A 20,002-nucleotide genomic window follows, 5' to 3' on the forward strand; every position below is an offset into this window, starting at 1 on the left:
AAAACGAGTTCAAAATCTGGCTTTGATATCATTGTCACCAAACTACTTCAACATACCTGAATGGTGACAGAAAATTTCAGCTTGGCATGCAAAACATGGATGGCTTAACTGATGTGTAAATTCGGTAGAGATGGCACTAGAGTTAGATAGAATTTTCACTTTTGTGGCATTGGACCATTTGAATATATATTTTTTAATCCCATACAAATGATATTGGATTTTGCAAATAGAGGTAGCTTTCTCTCCAACCATAAATCTCAGCTCTCTTGCTTTAGGATTTAGTTTTAAGCGTTGGGGACGATTATTTGTGTCTTTAACATCGTTTTTCCTAACATGTTCGGGACACAAAATATAGCTTTCGTATAGGTCAGCTAGAGTAGCAAGCTTACCATGAAACTGAAATTCTCATTAGAGGGAGATGGGGCGGATTTTAAATGAAGAAAGATGGGCATCAGCCATCAAGTCAGCATCAATCGTGTTTGTTGAATTGATATTTCCTTTGTGAGTGTCAATTACAATTCATTACTTGCTGAATTTTTGTATGAAACTGCTGTTGTCTCATTTCTTAATGGAGGACAGGTTAAATGGTGGGAATTTCCCAATTCTAAGTGGATGTAATTTTCCTGCTTTTTTACAACTTATCTTTTACATTTTTTTTAACTACAGTTTCAATGACAAAACTCACCAACAAAACCGATAATGCTTCAATCAATGGATTCAAAACAAGGATTAAATTATCACCACCGCATATACTTAGATCAAATTGGGGAACTTCCTGGATAGAAAGAGAGGAGAGGATTACTTCATTTGTGTAACTAAAAGCAAGGCCATGGACCTTCCTAATGAAGCACCCATTGACTGTGTACTTCGTATTATTACCTTGCTCGCTGGTCGCCTCCCTTCCATAAGTTTGCTATTGGCTGGCTCTCTTCCTTGTAATCAAGTTACCCAAATTTCAGACTCGTCTTTGAAACAAAGTAGTACATTTGGGCATTCATGAACCAACCTACAACTCACTTATTATTAGGTTCTGCCTACTTGTGTAGCCTAAAGTGAGTGCTCCTGCTGTCTTTCTTATTATTTAATGTAAAGGACTAATTTTTTCATAAATAGAGTGACTTCTGTGCTTACATAATTATTAATGTTAGTCGATTAGTACAATCTTAAATTGTTTCCCATTGGAGCTTGAATCAAATTATTAAGTCTACTCCAAAATTCAAATACCTCGATTTATTATCTTTTTTGAACTAATCGCTTGTAGGCGACAAATAATATATTCCACCTTGCAGGAGCTTAATTAATTTGTACATGTGGCCAAAAAAAAAAAAAAAACAAACTTAATCAGTCATTCAAGGCGTTCCAACTTGCTACAATTTCCAAATCTCCGATGAAAACTAATTTGATTACAACTCAATATCTCTAACTCAAATTATATCCAAAACGAATCCACTTTGACGTAATTATCCTTAAAAACCATCTTAAGACTCCTTCAAACCCTAATTATCTCTAAAAGAAATACTCCTTGCTATTTTTCACTTTCATTGCTTAACTATGGCTACAAAGACCGACAATATTATTGAAGAAGAAGAAATTTCAAAAATGGAACAAGGTGCAACTAATCCAAATGAATCTGAAATTGATCAATCCGATCTTTGTTCTTCAATTGCAATGGTAACTACAATGCAAAAGGTCAGTATAATCAGCAAATCCCGGAACTTTTTTTTCATAAAAATTATTGAATTGTTATGATATTCTTCTTATTCTTCCTTCCTTTTTTTTTTTTTTTTTAAATTTTGGTTTGTTTTAGTCAGTTGATTGCTGAGATTATTGGTACCTACTTCATAATATTTGCCGGTTGCGGTGCTGTGGCTGTGAATAAAATCTATGGATCAGTCACTTTTCCAGGCATTTGTGTAACTTGGGGGCTAATTGTCATGGTCATGATCTATTCAGTTGGCCATATTTCTGGGGCTCATTTCAATCCTGCCGTTACCATCACCTTGGCAATTTTTCGTAGATTTCCATTTAAGGAGGTGAATTAATATTTTCCAACTACTTTTTTTTTTTTTAAATCTGATTCTAATAGAGAAACAAACTTCACTTGCGTGAATCTTCAGTAGTCAAGTCACTCTACAATAAATGTTTCTGCTTTTAAGATTAGAGCTGCAATAATTGTTTCTACAAATGTTGTCAAAAATTAAAGCTTGCAGTAAAGTTTTATGGTAAGACATGTAATAGTTTGGTTGAATGGTGAATAATTTGTTATCTCATTGCACGAGTTATAGGTTCCACTGTACGTTGCAGCTCAGCTAATGGGATCTGTTCTTGCCAGTGCCACATTATCCTTGATTCTGGATGTAACTCCTTCTGCTTATTTTGGAACTGTACCAGCTGGGTCTAATGCCCAATCGTTTGCTGTAGAAATCATAATCTCCTTCCTCTTGATGTTCATAATTTCTGGTGTCTCCACTGATAATCAAGCGGTTTGTGATTCAAATCCAATTTGATATATTTTCATATTCTGTTTTCGTTAATGCATATTCTTTCTTTTTTGTATGTATAAAGCTCGTTTCAATCATTTCAGTATTCAAAATTTGATATCTCCGAATTTCAAATTTTAATCTTTGAAAATTTTTTTAACCATAAACTTGTCTATGAAGTAGTTGATATATCCTTCAGTTTCATGTGATGATATATAGAATCATGACTTATTTTGTTTTTGCCTGTGTTAAAAGGTGGGACAACTAGGAGGAGTAGCTATTGGAATGACCATTATGTTGAATGTCTTTGTTGCTGGGTAACCTTTCACTTCTTATTCATTAATATTGTGACTAAGGAGTAGTTAATTAAAGCAAATTACAAAAATGCGATGCAGACCAATTTCTGGAGCGTCGATGAACCCTGCAAGGAGTATGGGACCAGCAATTGTTAAGCATGTTTACAAAGGACTTTGGTTATATATAATATGACCACCTATTGGAACTATAGCAGGAGCATTCACCCACAACCTACTCAGATTTACTGGCAAATCTCCTTGTGACTTGGCCAGAAGCAACTCATCTTTCCTCATCACCTGCTCAAACCAATAATCCCATCCTATCTGCTAAATTACTTATTTTGTTTCGTGAATTTTTGTACATATTGTTGGGAACATTTTGATGCATGGCTTGAATTTCTAATTTAAAACAAAATATGGAAATCTATTACTTTTATGATGAGAGAAATTAGGTAATTTGTATTTTTTTTATGCAATCTAAATTCTAATAAACTTTGACAATTCGCATTTGTTGTTTTTTTAATGATTAATCAATTTTAAAAGAAAAGTAAATGCTACCTATGTTTATGTAAATGAAAGATTATACATTATGATTTAACCAAATTAGAACCATTCTTTTAATTTTATCATCAAACTAAGTTGAAAAATCAAAGATTCTAAATTAATCAAACCAAAATAATAGGCTCTCAACAAAAAAAAATTTTGAAAATATTATAACTTAATTGGGACATTTAGCCTACTTAAGCCCTTTTCGGCTTGGGAGGAAGCCCGGAACCCCAACTGGTATATTGATTCTACTTAGACTCCGTTTAGCAAGGCAAGGCAAGGCAATATAATGCAATAGGAAGTTCCTTTCCTTCCCCAAAAATGAAAGTCCTGATTTCGGTGTTGAGATGCCTCTTAGCACCGCCTCCATCGATGTGCCAAACAAGACCTTAGGGGGGATTTTTTTTATTTAAAATAAATATAATAATTTAAAAATAATATAATAATATGACATAAAATTAATATAAATAAAAAATATAAAAATAATATGATTTAAAATTTTAATAAAAATAAAAAATTAATTTAACAAAAGAATATATTTTATATTTTTATATAAATATGAATTATAATATATAATTTTTATATAAAATATAAAATAGAAAAACATAAACTATTAATATACGAATTCTTAACGAATTTAATTCAAAGTAGAACAGAAGGGAGCTGCAAAATGGAAGTGTACCAAACAATATAGAAAGCCGAAAAGAAAGGTCCAAAGTCCAACGTAGTAATTGAAACCAAAATCCTACTCACGTGCACGCTTATAGAAAAAAAAACCCCAAGTCGTACTCCTTCAAGCAAGCAACCCAGTAAAGACGAAAAAAAAAGGCCAAGATTAAAAGCAGCTGCCAATAATTTGTACTCACAAGGACTCCTAAAACCAAACAAGGAAACCCCCAAAAAAAAAAGATACTTTTTATTTTTCTCTGATTTTCGAAACCCTAACTTTGAATGGGAGATCCATTGGAGAGGTTAGGATCGGAGGCCGCCATGGGATTAGAATCGACGATTAAAGAAGACCTTTCTATGGAGATCGATCCTCCATTCAAAGATAACGTCGCTACTGCTGAGGATTGGCGGAAGGCTCTCAATAAAGTTGTTCCGGCCGTCGTTGTCCTCCGTACCACCGCTTCCCGTGCTTTTGATACGGAGCCTGCCGGTGCTAGTTATGCTACTGGTTTTGTCGTTGATAAGCGAAGAGGAATTATTCTCACAAATCGACATGTGGTCAAACCAGGTTGACTTTCATGAAGAATTATTATTTTTTTGTAATTTTTCTGGTTGGTTTTGCTCATGCTTTTGCTACTTACTCTTTGCAAATGAAAAGAAAAAAGTTCGTTATCTATGAATAAATTGACAAAAAATTAAAAATTTAACTGTTTTGAGTAATAAAATGGATGATTTTACTGTTGCATGATCAATTATGATTGAATATTTCTTGCATTTTAGCTATATGCTCATTTTTAAGTGAATATATGATTTTTATTACAATTGTTGTTTATTTTATTTTATTTTTTGTTTTTACTTTTGAGCAACTTTTGAAGAAGAAGAAAGCAAATACGAGGAAAAGCGATTGCTAAATGGAGTGTTTTTTGTGTCTCTAGAAAGTCGGAAACAATGTTTGTAAATTGAGAAGAATGACTTTCTGTCTTGTCTGTTTTTAGGACCTGTTGTTGCTGAAGCAATGTTTGTAAATCGGGAAGAAATTGCTGTGCATCCTATATATAGAGATCCGGTGAGTGAACTCTGCTTTGTTTGTTATTTTTTTTGGTTGGTGATTTTTCTGATTCTGAGTTGTAATTTAGTTCATTGTTCTGCACTAGAATTTTTGGACATGACTTTTGAAATGTACTATTGCCAATGTGTATGATTTTGGTTGTTGTCCAAGGAAGTGTTAATTTGTGAGCCTATTCTGCTTGAAATTTCCCGACTTGGGTTGTATTTATATCATCTGGCGCATCATATGCCTTGCATTCAAGTCGACTTTCCTTCTTGCTGTTGTGAAGCATCTGTTATATAGTGGGTTCTGCTAACTGACTAACATTATGTTATTCTTCACTAGGTTCATGATTTTGGCTTCTTTCGTTACAATCCTGATGCCATTCAATTTTTAAACTATGAGGAGATTCCACTTGCCCCAGAGGCTGCATGCGTTGGCTTAGAAATCAGGGTTGTTGGTAATGATAGCGGAGAGAAGGTAATTGATTCCCATGGTAATCTTTTCTTTACTTCCGTTAATTTTTTACATTTATTTTTTTTAATATTACGTAGCAATGTTTTGTTTTATTTTAATTCCATTTAATGAAAGATTGTTAAAAAAAAATTCTACTTAAATAAAGGAGTTCATTAAGTTGGCTTTTGATAAATTCATGGTTTTTCTGATTGGATATCAGTTATTGTTCATGCGTGTTGCCTCACCATGCAATGCTACTATAGAACATGAAGACCTGATACCTAACTGTTATTTTGCTGATTTGAATCGAAATTTGTAGGTTTCCATATTGGCTGGTACTCTTGCTCGTTTGGATAGAGATGCTCCTCATTATAAAAAGTATGTAGTACTTTTATTAATGGTTTTCTTTTGAATCATCTACATACCAGTGGGTGTACCTTCAACTTTGTTTTGACAAACATTAGTAAAGCCCCTTGATGACCTCATGCTTTTGTCCTATTAAACTGGTTTTCTTGTATCATGGTTGATTTTCTCGTTGTGCTTCATGATCTTGATTACAATAATAGTTTGACATATTTTCATCACATTTCAAAGATTTGTGGTTCCAAAATTTATCATTGCAACTCAGCTGTCATTGGATATTTCTTTTGATTTGCTGTTTGTATTATCATCTTATTATGCAATGTTTCAAATACGGTTGTCACTGAATCTGACTGAGATTGATTTTAAGCATGGTTTGGTTCATATCTTCATGTGGTATCTTCTACCAATTGAAGGCATAGTTCTCCCTCTACTTTGACTTCTGCAGTCATCATTCTCATGCTTTACTCCTGGTGGTGCGTGCCATACATGCACACCACACATACCACTTTTCATTGTAGGAGGTCATCCTGTGTCACATTTTTCTAGTAGGTATGACTTTAAATTAATTTGAGATCACATTTTCCTTTGACAGTATTATATTGTGAGGAATGCTTGATGTTGTGTTCAGTCTCTTAGGTTTTAGTTATGACCTCTAGTTAGTAATTTGATCTATGCTGTTTAGCTTATGATTTCTAGAGCTTCTTGTTTTTTATTGGTTCTTTTTTAGTTTTATGTGTGTCATGGCTGTTAACATGCTTATTTGTTGCAGGGATGGCTATAACGACTTCAACACTTTCTACATGCAAGTATGTATCTGGAGGATTTTCTCCTGGGGGGGGGGGGCATTTAACCCTTTCTGGATTTTTTAATTTATTCCTTCAAATGTTCTTTGAATATAAGCAAAAACATGGTTTTATCTTGGAGTGTATAAAATATATCTCGCTTAACGTATGTTTTGTAAAATATATACTCGTTAATTCCCATGTTTGATACCCATGTTTGACTTGCTAATAGTTTAAGAAAAAGGTTTGCCTTTAAGATTCCTTATATAAAAATTTCAATTCTTTTTAATATTGATGTTAAATGGTTTTTAATGCCAAAAGGAAAAAAATGTAATATGTAATATAAAAATGCAAGAGTTTATTTATTCAAAAAAGGAAAAAGGACGATCTGTACCAAAAAAGGTGAAAAGGACAATTTCCAAACTTCCCAAAATGAAAAGACAAACATTCAAGTTTGAAAAGGGAGACCATGTAATTGCATACATCTCTGATAGAAGTTTATTATAAGTCATTGTAAAGTTATATGTTTTTTTTTTTTTTCCTATGAAGAGAGTTATATAATGCAATCATGCGGGCAAGATTTTTTACAAGGTTCAGAATAAGAAAGAGTTGTAGACAGTATTAAATGCTTATAACCTGAACAACATTATGATGGATCTGCTGCATTTTGACGAGTATTTGTTGTAATATTTTCAATATTGTAGCATGTTAAGATGTTCAATGATGTTATTATTGTTGATAGTTTTGTTGGATATTGTTTTTGTTGAAGAAGGAAGCACCTTTCTTGGTTCTGCCATTGTCTGACTTTTACATGCATGCTTGTCTGTGCTTGATTGTATTGTGTTACGCTTATGCTTAACTTTCAGGCAGCATCCGGGACCAAAGGTGGTTCAAGTGGATCCCCAGTGATTGATTGGCAAGGCAGGGCAGTGGCCTTGAATGCTGGTAGCAAGTCATCCAGTGCATCTGCCTTTTTTCTACCTCTAGAACGAGTGAGTAGTATTTTTATTGCTTGACCTTTGATAGCATGCTTCTGGTATTATCTGGGATTTCTTTTTTCTTGTGAGGACTGAAGATTGAATAAACCCAATTGAGGGATTTAGACTACAATATTTAATGGTTCATTTAGCTCAAGCTTTCTATGGTTCCCTTAGAATTTGTAACCTAAGGGAGTAGCTAAAAGACCCGAATCTATGCACTTGAAACATTTTCCCAGGTTGCTTCTAGAAAGGTCTAATCCTTAGTAAAATTTGTATTATTTATTTATTATTATTATTTTTGGGTTGTATGCCTCGCAAGTATTATTGGCAATTGCATTCACTTCAGATTTTCCTTAACCAATCTGGAGCTTATAAAAGTTATTCCTAGCCTGGTTATACCTCTGTGGGTTGAAATGCAGAGCTTATAGCTTATAGATATTTAGTTACTCTCTGCATAAGGTACATTGTTTTTTCTTGCTAATAAATGTTTTTAAAATAGAGAAGATTTCTAGATTAGAAGAATAGCATTCTCAAAGTTACTCCAGCCAGTTAATTGTTGATTAGATGAGTATCTGTGAAGCCTTATAAACCATATTGACCTGCTCAAGATTGTTGTTGTGTAGGTTATTTGTTTATTCCATGTTTCTCCACCTATATTTTGCACTTGTATTATTGGGTCAGGATTTTGCTTTTGCAGAACTAGTTCATTTTACCTTTTTGGATATATTTTTGAACTTTTAATGTTTTCAAGTATTCTACTAACCAAAGTACTTCTTACTGACAGACACATGCTTCTAAAAATTGCTGTGTGGAACTCATACTTCTTCTAGAGTTTTATTTTCACTGAAAATAGATTTTCCCATGATTTCCGACAAACAGAACCTTCAATCTTAGTTTTGTGTCTACTTTGAATGAAAAATCAGATATTGAAACATTAATTATTTAATTTTCAGGTAGTAAGGGCATTGAAGTTTCTCCAGAAAGGAGGAGATTCGTACGTGAGTAAGTGGGAAGCAGTTTCTATACCTCGTGGTACACTTCAGGTTTGTTGTTGATTTTATCCTTGTAGAGCTTTACTTCTGTTTTTTTCTCCCCTTTCTTTCTTGAATGCATAAGGTTCGTTGTTGGTTAGATGATTGGAAAATCTGTTGATGTTCCTGCCTCTATGTTCAAGCAATCATGCGAAAATGAAAACTAGAACCACTGTTTTTTTTTTGGTATATTATTAGAATTAAGATGCTACGATACCTAGCTGGATCTTGGTTTTTTTTGCATTTTTTTTTAAAACCTAATAAATATGGTTGCATCTCCCCTTCCATTAACAAACCCTAAGAATATTAACTTACTGATAGAACAGTAAACTCTTCCTGATCCCACCTTCTGATGTGGTTAGGGCAGAAGGTAGGAGTGAGAAATAAGGGTAAGGGGATTGAAAAAGAGAAGACAGAGGAGAGAAGAGAGAGAAACATGAGAAAAGAGAGAGAATTGAGGGTCAGAAGGATTAAGAGAAACTAGTGAGGAAGAAGTAGGGTGAATATCCAATTCCAGTGATTCAATATATTGATAATCCATAATCCAGAAGTTCCCTAGAAAATTTCAAACCTAACTGTAGATAGCTTACTATTCATAATTCCTAACATAAATTGCTGATCTTCCTTTAACTGAGGCTCAATAAAAGTCCTGGATGGGGCCATATCCATTCAAGCACTGCAACATTTTGCTAATGCCGGTCATCACCATCACTACATCATAGTTTAACAACTGCTGCACTATGTAGATAGGTTTGTTTATGTTTTTTGGCATTTCTGTCAATGTTTGGGAATTTGCTTTTATACAATTTTAATGTAGGGTTTCTTTTTTTATTTAGGTTACATTTCTCCATAAGGGGTTTGATGAGATACGTCGGCTTGGTCTCCAAAGTGAAACAGAGCAGGTTCCTAGTTCTTTGTTGTGAACTTTTTGCTAGCTTCCCCATGTCTTATTTTAGAAAAAGTGATTCTTCATTTTATTTTCATTTTCCTAATTTAGATGGCACGTCATGCATCTGCACAAGGTGAAACTGGAATGCTTGTTGTTGACTCTGTGGTGAGTAAAGTTCAGTTTTCGTAATTCAAATTTTGCTTTAAATTTGCTTTCTTTTCTTTTTTCTTTTCCTTTTTCTTTAGTTTGTTCTATTGTCTTCTGAATCTGAACCTACCTTTAGGTGCCAGGTGGCCCTGCTCATAACCACTTGGAGCCAGGTGATGTGCTTGTTCGGGTGAATGGGGAGGTAAGTGATGCACTCAGTCATTGAAGAAACAAGGTTTAATTATTTTGTTAGAATGTTCGGATTTTCTCTTTTTTGTTTTTTACTCCTATATGATTGAACTTTTAAAGGAAGATCAGCTGTGTCTCTGCCTTGGCTAAATTTCGATAGTGATTATTGACATTGTGTATTAATTTTAGTATGAAATTCATCATGGATGGTCATGGATAGATTTTAGGGTATTTTCCTAATTTTTTGTGATATTGACTTGCCCCCTCCTTCTCTCAGATGGGAAGTTATCGTTAATGCGTATAACTTATAAGGAACTCTGGAAGATTTCCTACCTGGTTTTAATAAGTGATATGCATTGTATTTTGGTGCTTTCAATGATTTTTACAGTGGACACTTGATTTCTGGTTGCCTACATAACCCTTTTTTAGCTTGTCAAATTAGGAAGTTTGAATGTCCATACGTGAGACTTTCATTTTTTTAAAAAATACTGACAGTGGTATCTAGTCATTTCCCTGGTCGAATTTGCTTAATTATTGCAATTGAAATGACATTGCTTCAATATTACCTTTAATATGTTATTGCAAATACATTGCAGGTAATTACTCAATTTCTGAAGTTGGAAACTTTACTTGATGACAGTGTTGACCAGAAGATAGAGTTACAAATTGAAAGAGGTGGCACACCATTGAGTGTGCAATTAGTGGTAAAACTTATCTTTCTCATTCATGTCTATTTAACTCATCTTTATTTGATGCCTTGAGGTTTAAATTAGATCTTATGTTATATGGTTTGGAATTAATTGTGACTTTGATCGTGGTGACTAACACAAAGGGTTCTTTTGTAACTGTGGCAGTGTGGCCCATGCACCATTACTAATTAGCCTAATCTCAGGAAGAACAATTTTTACCATTAGTCTGCATGTCGATATAAATTTTTGATAATCAAGTTATTTTTATCTTTATAATGGGTTAATGTAGTTGTACCTCATTGGACCTGAAATGATTGTTCTTGTAAATAATATAATGTAGGAGCACCAGTTAATTTTAACTTGATTTGATTTGTCAAATTAAATGCTTATGAAAGTAGCAAAAAATGAATGTGGTATGTTTCACTTGTGAATTAAATTTTCTAATAAATGACGAACTTTATATCATTTAGTGAATTTGGATGCCCATTTTTTGTTTTTGATTTTGATGCATATGCCAATTATGGTAATTTGCTGTTTCTAACTCTAAAAACACGGATATTAGAGCAGATTAAATGTGTTCTCAATTGTCATTGTCATTAAGTATAGTTCTTACATGGTCTATTGCGTCTTGAGGAAAAGGATTATCAATAATGAGGTTGAGAATTTTATATCAACATGTGCCTAGATCCCTTAATATCTATGCCTTTGGATTGAGAGTTTTGGAAGGAAATTAATGTATTTCTATTTTTGTTCTGACACTTTCTTGGACAATGGTTCAGAATTTAGTATTAGCGGGTGTAAGGCCGTTCCATATGTTCTTATGAATGCTTTGAATTATCCACACTGTCAAATTGCTTGAAGCTTAATGTTGGACATTAGTTGGTAAAAGAATTCTGCCCCTGCATTTCCATCCCACCCGACCAACCAGAACATATTTCAGGGAAACCCAGATCTTAAGAGTGTTGACCCTGATAATAATCATTGTGGGATCAATCTTAGTTTGTTTGCGTGATATTAATGCCAATGATGTCTTGAAATAAGTTTCTTGTACTTTGTTGTAGAACTTTTTGGCATTGCTATTGACTGAACTTCCTGAGGCTCATTCTTTTAGTCTGTCAACTTGATGTTGACTATGATTGCAAAAGCTAATATGATTCCCTTTTTTTTGTCAGGTTCAGGATTTACACTCAATAACTCCTGCTCACTTCTTAGAAGTAAGCGGTGCAGTAATACATCCCTTGTCTTACCAGCAGGTAGGTTGCACATTCTGATTAACATTTGGAATGCCGGTGCCTCCTGCCCCTTCTCCTTTTTACTCTGATTTTTCATACATTTTTTTTCCTGAGCAGGTTTATTTATTTGCTTTTATCCTTATGCTGTTTGAGGATGGTACTGCTGTTACTGGCAGATAATTTGACTTATTTTTCTGTTACTTGAAACAGGCAAGAAATTTCCGTTTCCAATGTGGTCTTGTATATGTCTCAGAACCTGGGTTAGTGTACCTTATTCTATTTATGAAAAATTTCATACCTAATTACTCAAAATGTGTCTTGGAGGAAAAAAAAAAAGCTTAGTTTATGCATATGTTTCTGTGCCTACTTTCAGGGGCTATCCTTTGGTAATAAAAATCACTTTTGTTGTTGAATGCATTAGCTTGCATACAATGCGTTTCATTGCAATCATTGTCTTTCTAAATTCTTTATGCTAATTTATCAAATAAGTAAAGCCTGGTTTTTGGCCATAATCCATGATATAAGCTCTGAATTACCTATTATCATTTAATAAACTCTTATTTCTTCACTATGCTAGGCGTCCAGGATTGCTTCATCACTTTTGGAGGTTTAAAGATGATATATGCTTAGTTTTATTTTCAACAAGACATATTGTTTCTCAGTGAACATCATTGATTGTTTATCCTTTTGGGCCAAAGTGGGAAATATTGGACTCCTGTGTGACAGAACTACATTTACTCTAATCTGCATCAATAATGAGGTTGCTTCTTTATTGTTGTGGGCTTTCTTTAGTTGGTTGATAGTTAGATTTCATCTGTTGCAGATATATGCTATTTAGAGCTGCAGTTCCTCGACATGCCATCATTAAGAAGTTTGCTGGTGAGGAGATATCAAAACTTGAAGATCTAATCTCTGTTCTGTCCAAGCTGTCTCGGGGTGCTCGAGTGCCTTTGGAATATATAAGCTACACGGATTGTCATCGGAGAAAGGTATTTTGTTGTTGACCATGCAGTTTCACCTAATGCTTATGTTTCTACAAACTGCAGTGGCTGAAAATTGTGCATACAAGCTATTGATGAATTTTTAATTTTTTTGGAGAACTGAATGGGTAAGGTTTACTTTTATTCCATAAATGTTTTTAACAATAAATGGAATGAATGATGAATTGAGGTTGAGTGAGGAGCAATCAATGTAGTAAAGGGTTCTGACCTTACCTGCCATTGGGCTCTAATTTGTGCATGGTATTTTGTCCAAGTATTGCTAAGCTTGTTATCAAGCTTTGAGCTCTTAAGCATTGGGCTTAGTTGGGCTCATCTCCTTGTAGGATACAATCTTGAGCCAACATTTACATGGGATGTTTCTTTTCCAAATTACGGTGCAAAAGAGCATGGGGCTTCTTTCTTCGTTTAAGGAAAAGAAGAAGCATGTAAATTAGAGAAAACATAAGTAGGTGGTGGAGCCTGCTTTTGGGATTGGGTTGGTTCCTAAATGTCTCTGACAAATATTTCAGTATTTTACTTCTATAGTTGAGAGAAATTAGGGGTAAAAAATAAACCAGTGTACTAGTTGAACAGCTTAGAGTAAATTCATTTTATTTTAAACAAGTTTAAATGAAAGTTTAAAGCTTATAAATAAATGAGCCAAATCTGATCACAGGTGAGTTTTACTCGTTTACATTGATAAGCAGGCTTGATAAATGGTTTGCAAACATGATTGATAAAAGGCAACAAAGTCTACATAAAATTGACTCTGCAGGCGTTGAATTAAGTATTAATGTGGTAGGGTTGGATGGTGGTAAATTTTGGTTCAAATCTGATTCATAAAAAAGAACAAAACCTTCAATACAATATGATTTTTAAGTTGTTTGTGTGAATGTTTATAAAATAGCTGACATCCTTTAGAAGGAGCCTGGAGAAAGTATTAGATTGGTTATGCTAACATTAGAAGCATGGTTTTTAGGTTCTTGAGTGGTCTTATGATCCTAGTTTAATCAAAGATGCAAAGTGCAGTATTGCTTGAGCGCCAGGCACAAAAAAAAAGCTTACCCTGGTGAAGCGGGGGGTTAATTATAAAAAAGATTCATAAATATTTTATCAAAAAGAAAAAAACTTATTGTCTATTGTTATTCCCAATAAACTTAAAATTATATATTCTTCGATAATTTGACTCCATTCCTTGTCTAATGTGTTAAAGTTTTACTAAAAGCCACCATCAAATTCTAGCTCTAAGTATTTTTCATCTATAAGTAGTTATAAATGGACAATGTCACTTTTTCTTATTCTTTATAGTACACATGCATTGTCCACTTCTGTCAATTGAAAATGTTATGGATAAGAAGATAAAGGCATTTTCAAGAAAACTAAATGGAACCTAACTGATGCGTGCCTTTTTTTTGTTAAGGTGCTTCTTCAGAAGGAGGGGGTGGGGGGTTGAAGTTTTACTAGATTGGTATGCCTTAGCCCCTAGTTGCACTGGGGTGTATGTCTTGACTTCAATTCATGATTCTAAATTTCTATGACCCAAAAACAATGTGCTCCAACATCCAATTTCTGTTTAGAATTTTAAAAGGAAGGATCGTGGTAGGGTTTTGATCTGGGTCATTGGATCTGGTCAAATCTTAATTCAGTTTTCATTGTCACGTTTAGTTTGAATGGTAAAATTTTAAGTATTTAGAACCAAAAATGTAGTGAGGACAGTAGTTGCAGTTGTTTATTATGAAATTGGTTATTTTCGGAAATTGATTTTTGTTCAAGTGTATTGTGGAACTTATGGTTCATCATTTTTCTGATTTGCTTCGATGTTAGTCCTTCTATTTCTTCTTTGTATGCTCTCTTCCCTTCCTTGCTCGCTCCTCTCTTTGCCTCTGGGTGCCAGCGTTCTGTCTGTATCCTACTTGTTTGCACTGTGGGCATCCACTACTTTCATTTCAATCGAGATTATCCATGCTATTTTTTAATCTCTGTGATTCTGTCGATGTGTACAGTCTGTCTTGGTCACGGTTGATCGCCATGAATGGTATGCACCTCCGCAGATATACGCTCGTGATGACAGCACAGGTTTATGGATAGCAAAGCCTGCCTTTCAACCAGAGACCATAATGCCATCATCTGGTGTTAATGGTGAGGATACTCATATGGAACATATACATCAAGATAACCACCAAGAATTGACTGATGGTGTTACTGGTACGGAAACCAGTTGTGAGCATGCTTCTGTGGAATTGCATTCTCAGGATGAGACAGGTATTGGTTCAAAAAAAAGACGACTAGAAGAGGATATGTCATCTGATGGAGTTGTTGCTGACGGTTCCTTGAATGAAACTGGTGAAGTTAAGTTGGAGAATAATGTTGCCACAGAAAACGCTGTGTTAAGGGAATATCAAGGTGCAACAGCTGCAGCAGCTAATGCTTCAATTGCTGAACGAGTGATAGAGCCTACTCTTGTAATGTTTGAGGTAACAAATATCTGTTGATAGATGAACTACACAGTTCGACCTTTTCCTTTCTTTTGGTTAATTCTTTTTGTCACAACATAAGTTTGATGGTAAATGATGATGTTCCCTTTGTCTTTAAGTCATTAGTTATTCTTCTATGATCATTATACTGTATGAGTTCTTATTGCTTTCATGGTTGTTTGTCAAGATTGTTATTTTTGGAAATTTATTATTTCTCCTCTTGTTTTTCTCATTAGAACAACCTAGGATGATCTTCATGCTTGCAGGTTCATGTGCCACCATCATGCATGCTTGATGGTGTCCATTCACAACATTTTTTCGGGACTGGTGTCATCATATATCATTCTCGTAGTATGGGTTTGGTTGCTGTTGACAAGAATACAGTTGCAATTTCTGCATCGGATGTGATGCTGTCCTTCGCTGCTTATCCTATTGAAATTCCTGGAGAGGTATGCTATTTTATGAAACCACATTGAAAAACGATAGTGTTTTTTGTTGAGTTTCCTATTTTTTAACTGCAGGTTGTTTTTCTCCACCCTGTTCACAATTATGCTCTAGTTGCATATGACCCTTCGGCTTTAGGGCCTGTTGGTTTTTCTGTGGTTCGTGCTGCAGAACTACTTCCTGGTAGGTTCTACTTTTTTGCAATTACTCTACGGTTTAATCATTAGATGTATTAATTATTACTGCTTATATTTCTCCTATGCATCCATGTTTGCACTTTTTTTTGTTATAAATAGATGGTTCACCGTGTCCTGAAAATTTGGTTGGAAATTGATGACAAAAGGATAAAAACGTTATAGTGTTATGTTCTTAGAAGTCCATTTTGGTGAAAGGAAGTCTGTTCTCATATCTGCAGTGAAACAGGAGCTGGGGGTGGTAAATTTAATGTTGATTTCCTATTTTTGTGTTTTCTGTTATTTTTTGTTGGTAAAACAGCACAAGAATACTTTCAACAAGTATTTACATTGTGTTCTATTTGAAACAGAGCCTGCATTACGTCGTGGGGATTCAGTCTATCTTGTGGGTTTAAGTAGAAGCTTACAAGCAACATCTAGGAAATCAGTTGTGACCAATCCATGTGCTGCTCTGAACATTGGCTCTGCTGACTGTCCACGGTACAGAGCAACAAATATGGAAGTAATTGAGCTTGATACTGGTATGTTTGTTGCTTTTACTTAAGGAGGAATCTAATTTTACCCATGTGCTGATCTCAATGTATGAAATGCATCTTGTACTCTTTTGCAGATTTTGGTAGTACATTTTCGGGTGTGCTAACAGATGAGTTTGGAAGGGTTCAAGCAATCTGGGGAAGCTTTTCAACACAGGTTTCCACTCTGACCAAAAAATATAAAAAAGAAAAAAACCAAAGGTTTTGTCTTTTGGATAAACTCCATCATGCACATTTATTCTGATGCCTGCTATCGCTGATTTCAGCTGAAATTTGGTTGCAATACATCAGAAGATCATCAATTTGTGAGAGGCATCCCAGTTTATGCCATAAGCCAAGTTCTTGACAAGATCATATCTGGTGCTAGTGGACCGCCTCTTCTCATTAATGGTGTCAAAAGGCCGATGCCACTTGTTAGGATCTTAGAGGTTGAACTTTATCCTACTTTGCTTTCAAAGGCTAGAAGCTTTGGGTTGAGCGATGACTGGATCCAAGTATGTTTATTTGTTTCTTTATTCTATCTATTTTGTTTAGCAAATTTTTTTGAAACAAGATCTTCCCAATACTTTATCACATATGCTAGGGAGAATAGCCTTTTTGCAATCTTTTGTCAGTTCCATACTATCACATCACATTATCACATTAGTTGGTATTCTTTAGGCTTTGGTCAAGAAAGATCCAGTTCGACGTCAAGTTTTACGTGTTAAAGGTTGTTTGGCGGGATCAAAAGCTGAAAATTTATTAGAACAAGGTGACATGGTTTTAGCAGTAAATAAAGAGCCAGTTACTTGCTTTCGAGACATAGAAAATGTTTGTCAAGCATTGGAGAGTGGTGACAATGGTGGGAACCTTAACATGACCATTTTTCGGCAGGTAAGCAAATAGATACAGGCTGAAGGATTATCTATTTCTTTTTCCGCTTTGTAGTTATTACTATTATTAATTTGACTGAAACCATTGTCATAAGTTCTATGTTCTATCTAATGTATTGTGTGTTGTACTTTAATTTTTATTAAGACTAATATGTAAATCAAGAAATAATTTTATGCAATTTTCTTTTTTATTGTCTTGTTTGCCAGGGCTGTGAAATGGATCTTCTTGTGGGGACAGATGTTAGGGATGGGAATGGCACAGCACGAGTGATTAATTGGTGTGGGTGTATTGTTCAGGATCCTCATCCAGCTGTGCGTGCACTTGGATATCTTCCTGCAGAAGGGCATGGTGTTTATGTGGCACGGTAAGGGTTTTCTTCTCCTAGTAGAAAAGTTTTCACATTCATTTTAGTTGGAAATTAATGATGAGAATATAGCAGGTGGCAGTAAAGCGGTGGAACCATTTTTAGCCTCAATATATTTGAAGCCCTTAGAACCCTGCTACATTACTAACTGAATTCCTTAGCAAGCAAATTCATGAGCATACCTGAAGATAGAAAAATGCTTGCAAGTTTGATTGCTCAGGGCTGCAATTTGCATCTGATTTTAAGAATATGATATCAAGCTAATTTAACTTGTTTGTTTTGAAGTTTTCTATAAACCATGGTTGTCATGTATTGATGGCCTTAGGATCTGGCATATATTAATAGATTGCTGTCTTTAACTCCCTAATTACGAGGGAGTGACAATAAGATACCTTTTAGAATTTGTTGAACCTCTTTTGGACTGATTCACAGAAGCATTTTGATGTTTAATGTAGCTGCATTTGACAAATAATTAGTAATATATTTATCGAAACTTAAAGAGTTCTTAGGATTTCAGTTAATACAGTGGCAGATTTTCTGATTCTCCTTATGACTCTATCATGCTCTAGCCCTTAATCCGATCAGAAATTCATCCTTTTAATTTCTGAGTGATTGGAATAATTACTAGTTACTCGATTTCATTAGATTATGCAAGAACAAATCTAAATCTCAGAACTTCTACAGTTTTCTAAAAGACTTTAATTCTAAATCCCTAACAACCTAATAAAAATTTTTCTTGTTAATAAGTGAATTTTTACTCATTGTGAAAAGAGAAAACCAACTATGGCTTCTGATTTTCCAATCTTCAAGCTTGCTCTTGCCAAATCTCCAACCCTATAAAAAAGAGATGGTTCATCTTTCCTTCTTTGCTTTTTACATTGGTTAAATTGGCTGCAAGGTTAACTAATTTGGGTTGAAGTCCCTTGTTATGAAATTATTTTAATAAATCTCCACACACTAGTTGTTAAGAATGAAGGAACCAAATGCTATGCTAAGGGGTTTTGTAATACTCTAGTCGAAGTGTTATTTGAGCTAGATTGCTGAGTATTACATTAGGAATCCAATTAATTCTTTTGGTGTTTTTGTATTGGAAAATATTGCTTTACTGCATAGTTAGTTGTAGATACACTCACTTACACACAAACACATATTGTTAGTAACTGACTTTATATCGAAGAAATATCTTTCAGTATTGTAAGGATGGCAATTTCTTTTTAACAGAGGTTACACTTGCAATATTCTATTTGTTGAGTGTTTCTTGTGACAATTTGTTCCTTTCCTAGGTGGTGTCAAGGCAGTCCTGTTCATAGATATGGGTTATATGCTCTACAATGGATTGTTGAAGTTAATGGAAAACCGACTCCTGATTTAGATGCTTTTGTTAATGTGACAAAGGTAAGCCTAGTTGCTTCTCATTTTCCTTATTGGTTGCTTTGTACATGAGAGTATATCTTGTTGTATGGTGAATTGTTGGAACTTCTAATCTTTCTTTTTGCTTCGTCAATTTTTAGATTTTTAATGTTTAGTGTTAATGTTGAGTCTATTTGGTTTTTGACTAAACAACAGTATATAGTCTCTTTTGTTCCATAAACTTCAATTGATTTCCTAAGATTTGAACTTAAGACCTGTATATGAACAGGAATTGGAACAAGGAGAGTTTGTTCGTGTGAGGACAGTTCATTTGAATGGCAAGCCTCGCGTTTTAACATTGAAGCAGGATTTGCACTATTGGCCTACATGGGAGCTGAGATTTGATCCAGAAACCGCAATCTGGCATCGAAGGATGATCAAGACGTTAGATTGTCGTAACTTATGAACCAGATTTTCTGGTCTTCTTTTTTAGGAACCAGCAGAACAAGAGAATTGGATAATTCCTTGATATTGCCCGTGGGCAAATGACAATTTGGGTAGAGGGTTGACGCTGGCACGACTTCTGGAATGGATTCGGTTATGTAGCGAATTGGTGCCAACTCGGGAGGTTTAAGTTTCAACATATGTTTTGGACAATCCGGTGAGGCCAAAGCATTTATTCAGCTGGGTCAACAAATTATATACTGTAGGAAAATATAATTATTTTCATCTACTTTCATATTGTGGTAAATCAATTATAGACATGGGTAAATGATTGCACGAAACAGAAGAATAAAATTTCTGTAGTTTACTCCAGTGGGGTTCCATAAATATGGCAGAGAAGTTAACAGCATCTTTAATGATTTCTCAGCCACTTCTCTAAATCTATTCTGAAAAAAATTAGTACTTTTTTTTTATGGTAATTTTCTGATACATGTCTGGTACTTATTATTACCCTAGCTTAGATGATCAATATTGGAACTAAAGAGCTGT

At 34.5% G+C, this 20,002-nt stretch overlaps 2 protein-coding genes across 2 annotated transcripts; both read left to right on the forward strand.

The window, feature by feature from the left end:
• The first annotated feature begins 1,551 nt into the window (after window positions 1-1,551).
• On the forward strand, window positions 1,552-3,017 carry LOC111283834 (putative aquaporin NIP-type). The gene is made up of 5 exons (XM_022872460.2): window positions 1,552-1,689; window positions 1,812-2,033; window positions 2,286-2,483; window positions 2,736-2,797; window positions 2,876-3,017. The coding sequence occupies exons 1-5, from the start codon at window positions 1,552-1,554 to the stop codon at window positions 2,967-2,969; spliced, it is 714 nt and encodes a 237-aa protein (XP_022728195.1). The 3' UTR covers window positions 2,970-3,017.
• Window positions 3,018-4,186: 1,169 nt separating this feature from the next.
• Window positions 4,187-19,825, forward strand: LOC111283510 (protease Do-like 7). Its single transcript, XM_022872102.2, has 24 exons — window positions 4,187-4,559; window positions 4,987-5,057; window positions 5,385-5,519; window positions 5,815-5,873; window positions 6,628-6,664; window positions 7,507-7,632; window positions 8,574-8,663; window positions 9,488-9,553; window positions 9,649-9,705; window positions 9,824-9,889; window positions 10,473-10,580; window positions 11,738-11,818; window positions 12,008-12,057; window positions 12,621-12,786; window positions 14,781-15,251; window positions 15,518-15,700; window positions 15,773-15,878; window positions 16,240-16,410; window positions 16,500-16,579; window positions 16,689-16,916; window positions 17,083-17,295; window positions 17,502-17,659; window positions 18,943-19,054; window positions 19,299-19,825. Exons 1-24 carry the CDS (start codon window positions 4,274-4,276, stop codon window positions 19,473-19,475), a joined length of 3,297 nt encoding a protein of 1,098 aa, XP_022727837.2. The 5' UTR covers window positions 4,187-4,273; the 3' UTR covers window positions 19,476-19,825.
• The last annotated feature ends 177 nt before the right edge of the window (window positions 19,826-20,002 follow it).

The sequence above is a fragment of the Durio zibethinus genome, chromosome 3 (assembly GCF_047325235.1).
Source record: "Durio zibethinus cultivar Kanyao isolate XHJ-2024 chromosome 3, ASM4732523v1, whole genome shotgun sequence".
Lineage (NCBI taxonomy): Eukaryota > Viridiplantae > Streptophyta > Magnoliopsida > Malvales > Malvaceae > Durio > Durio zibethinus.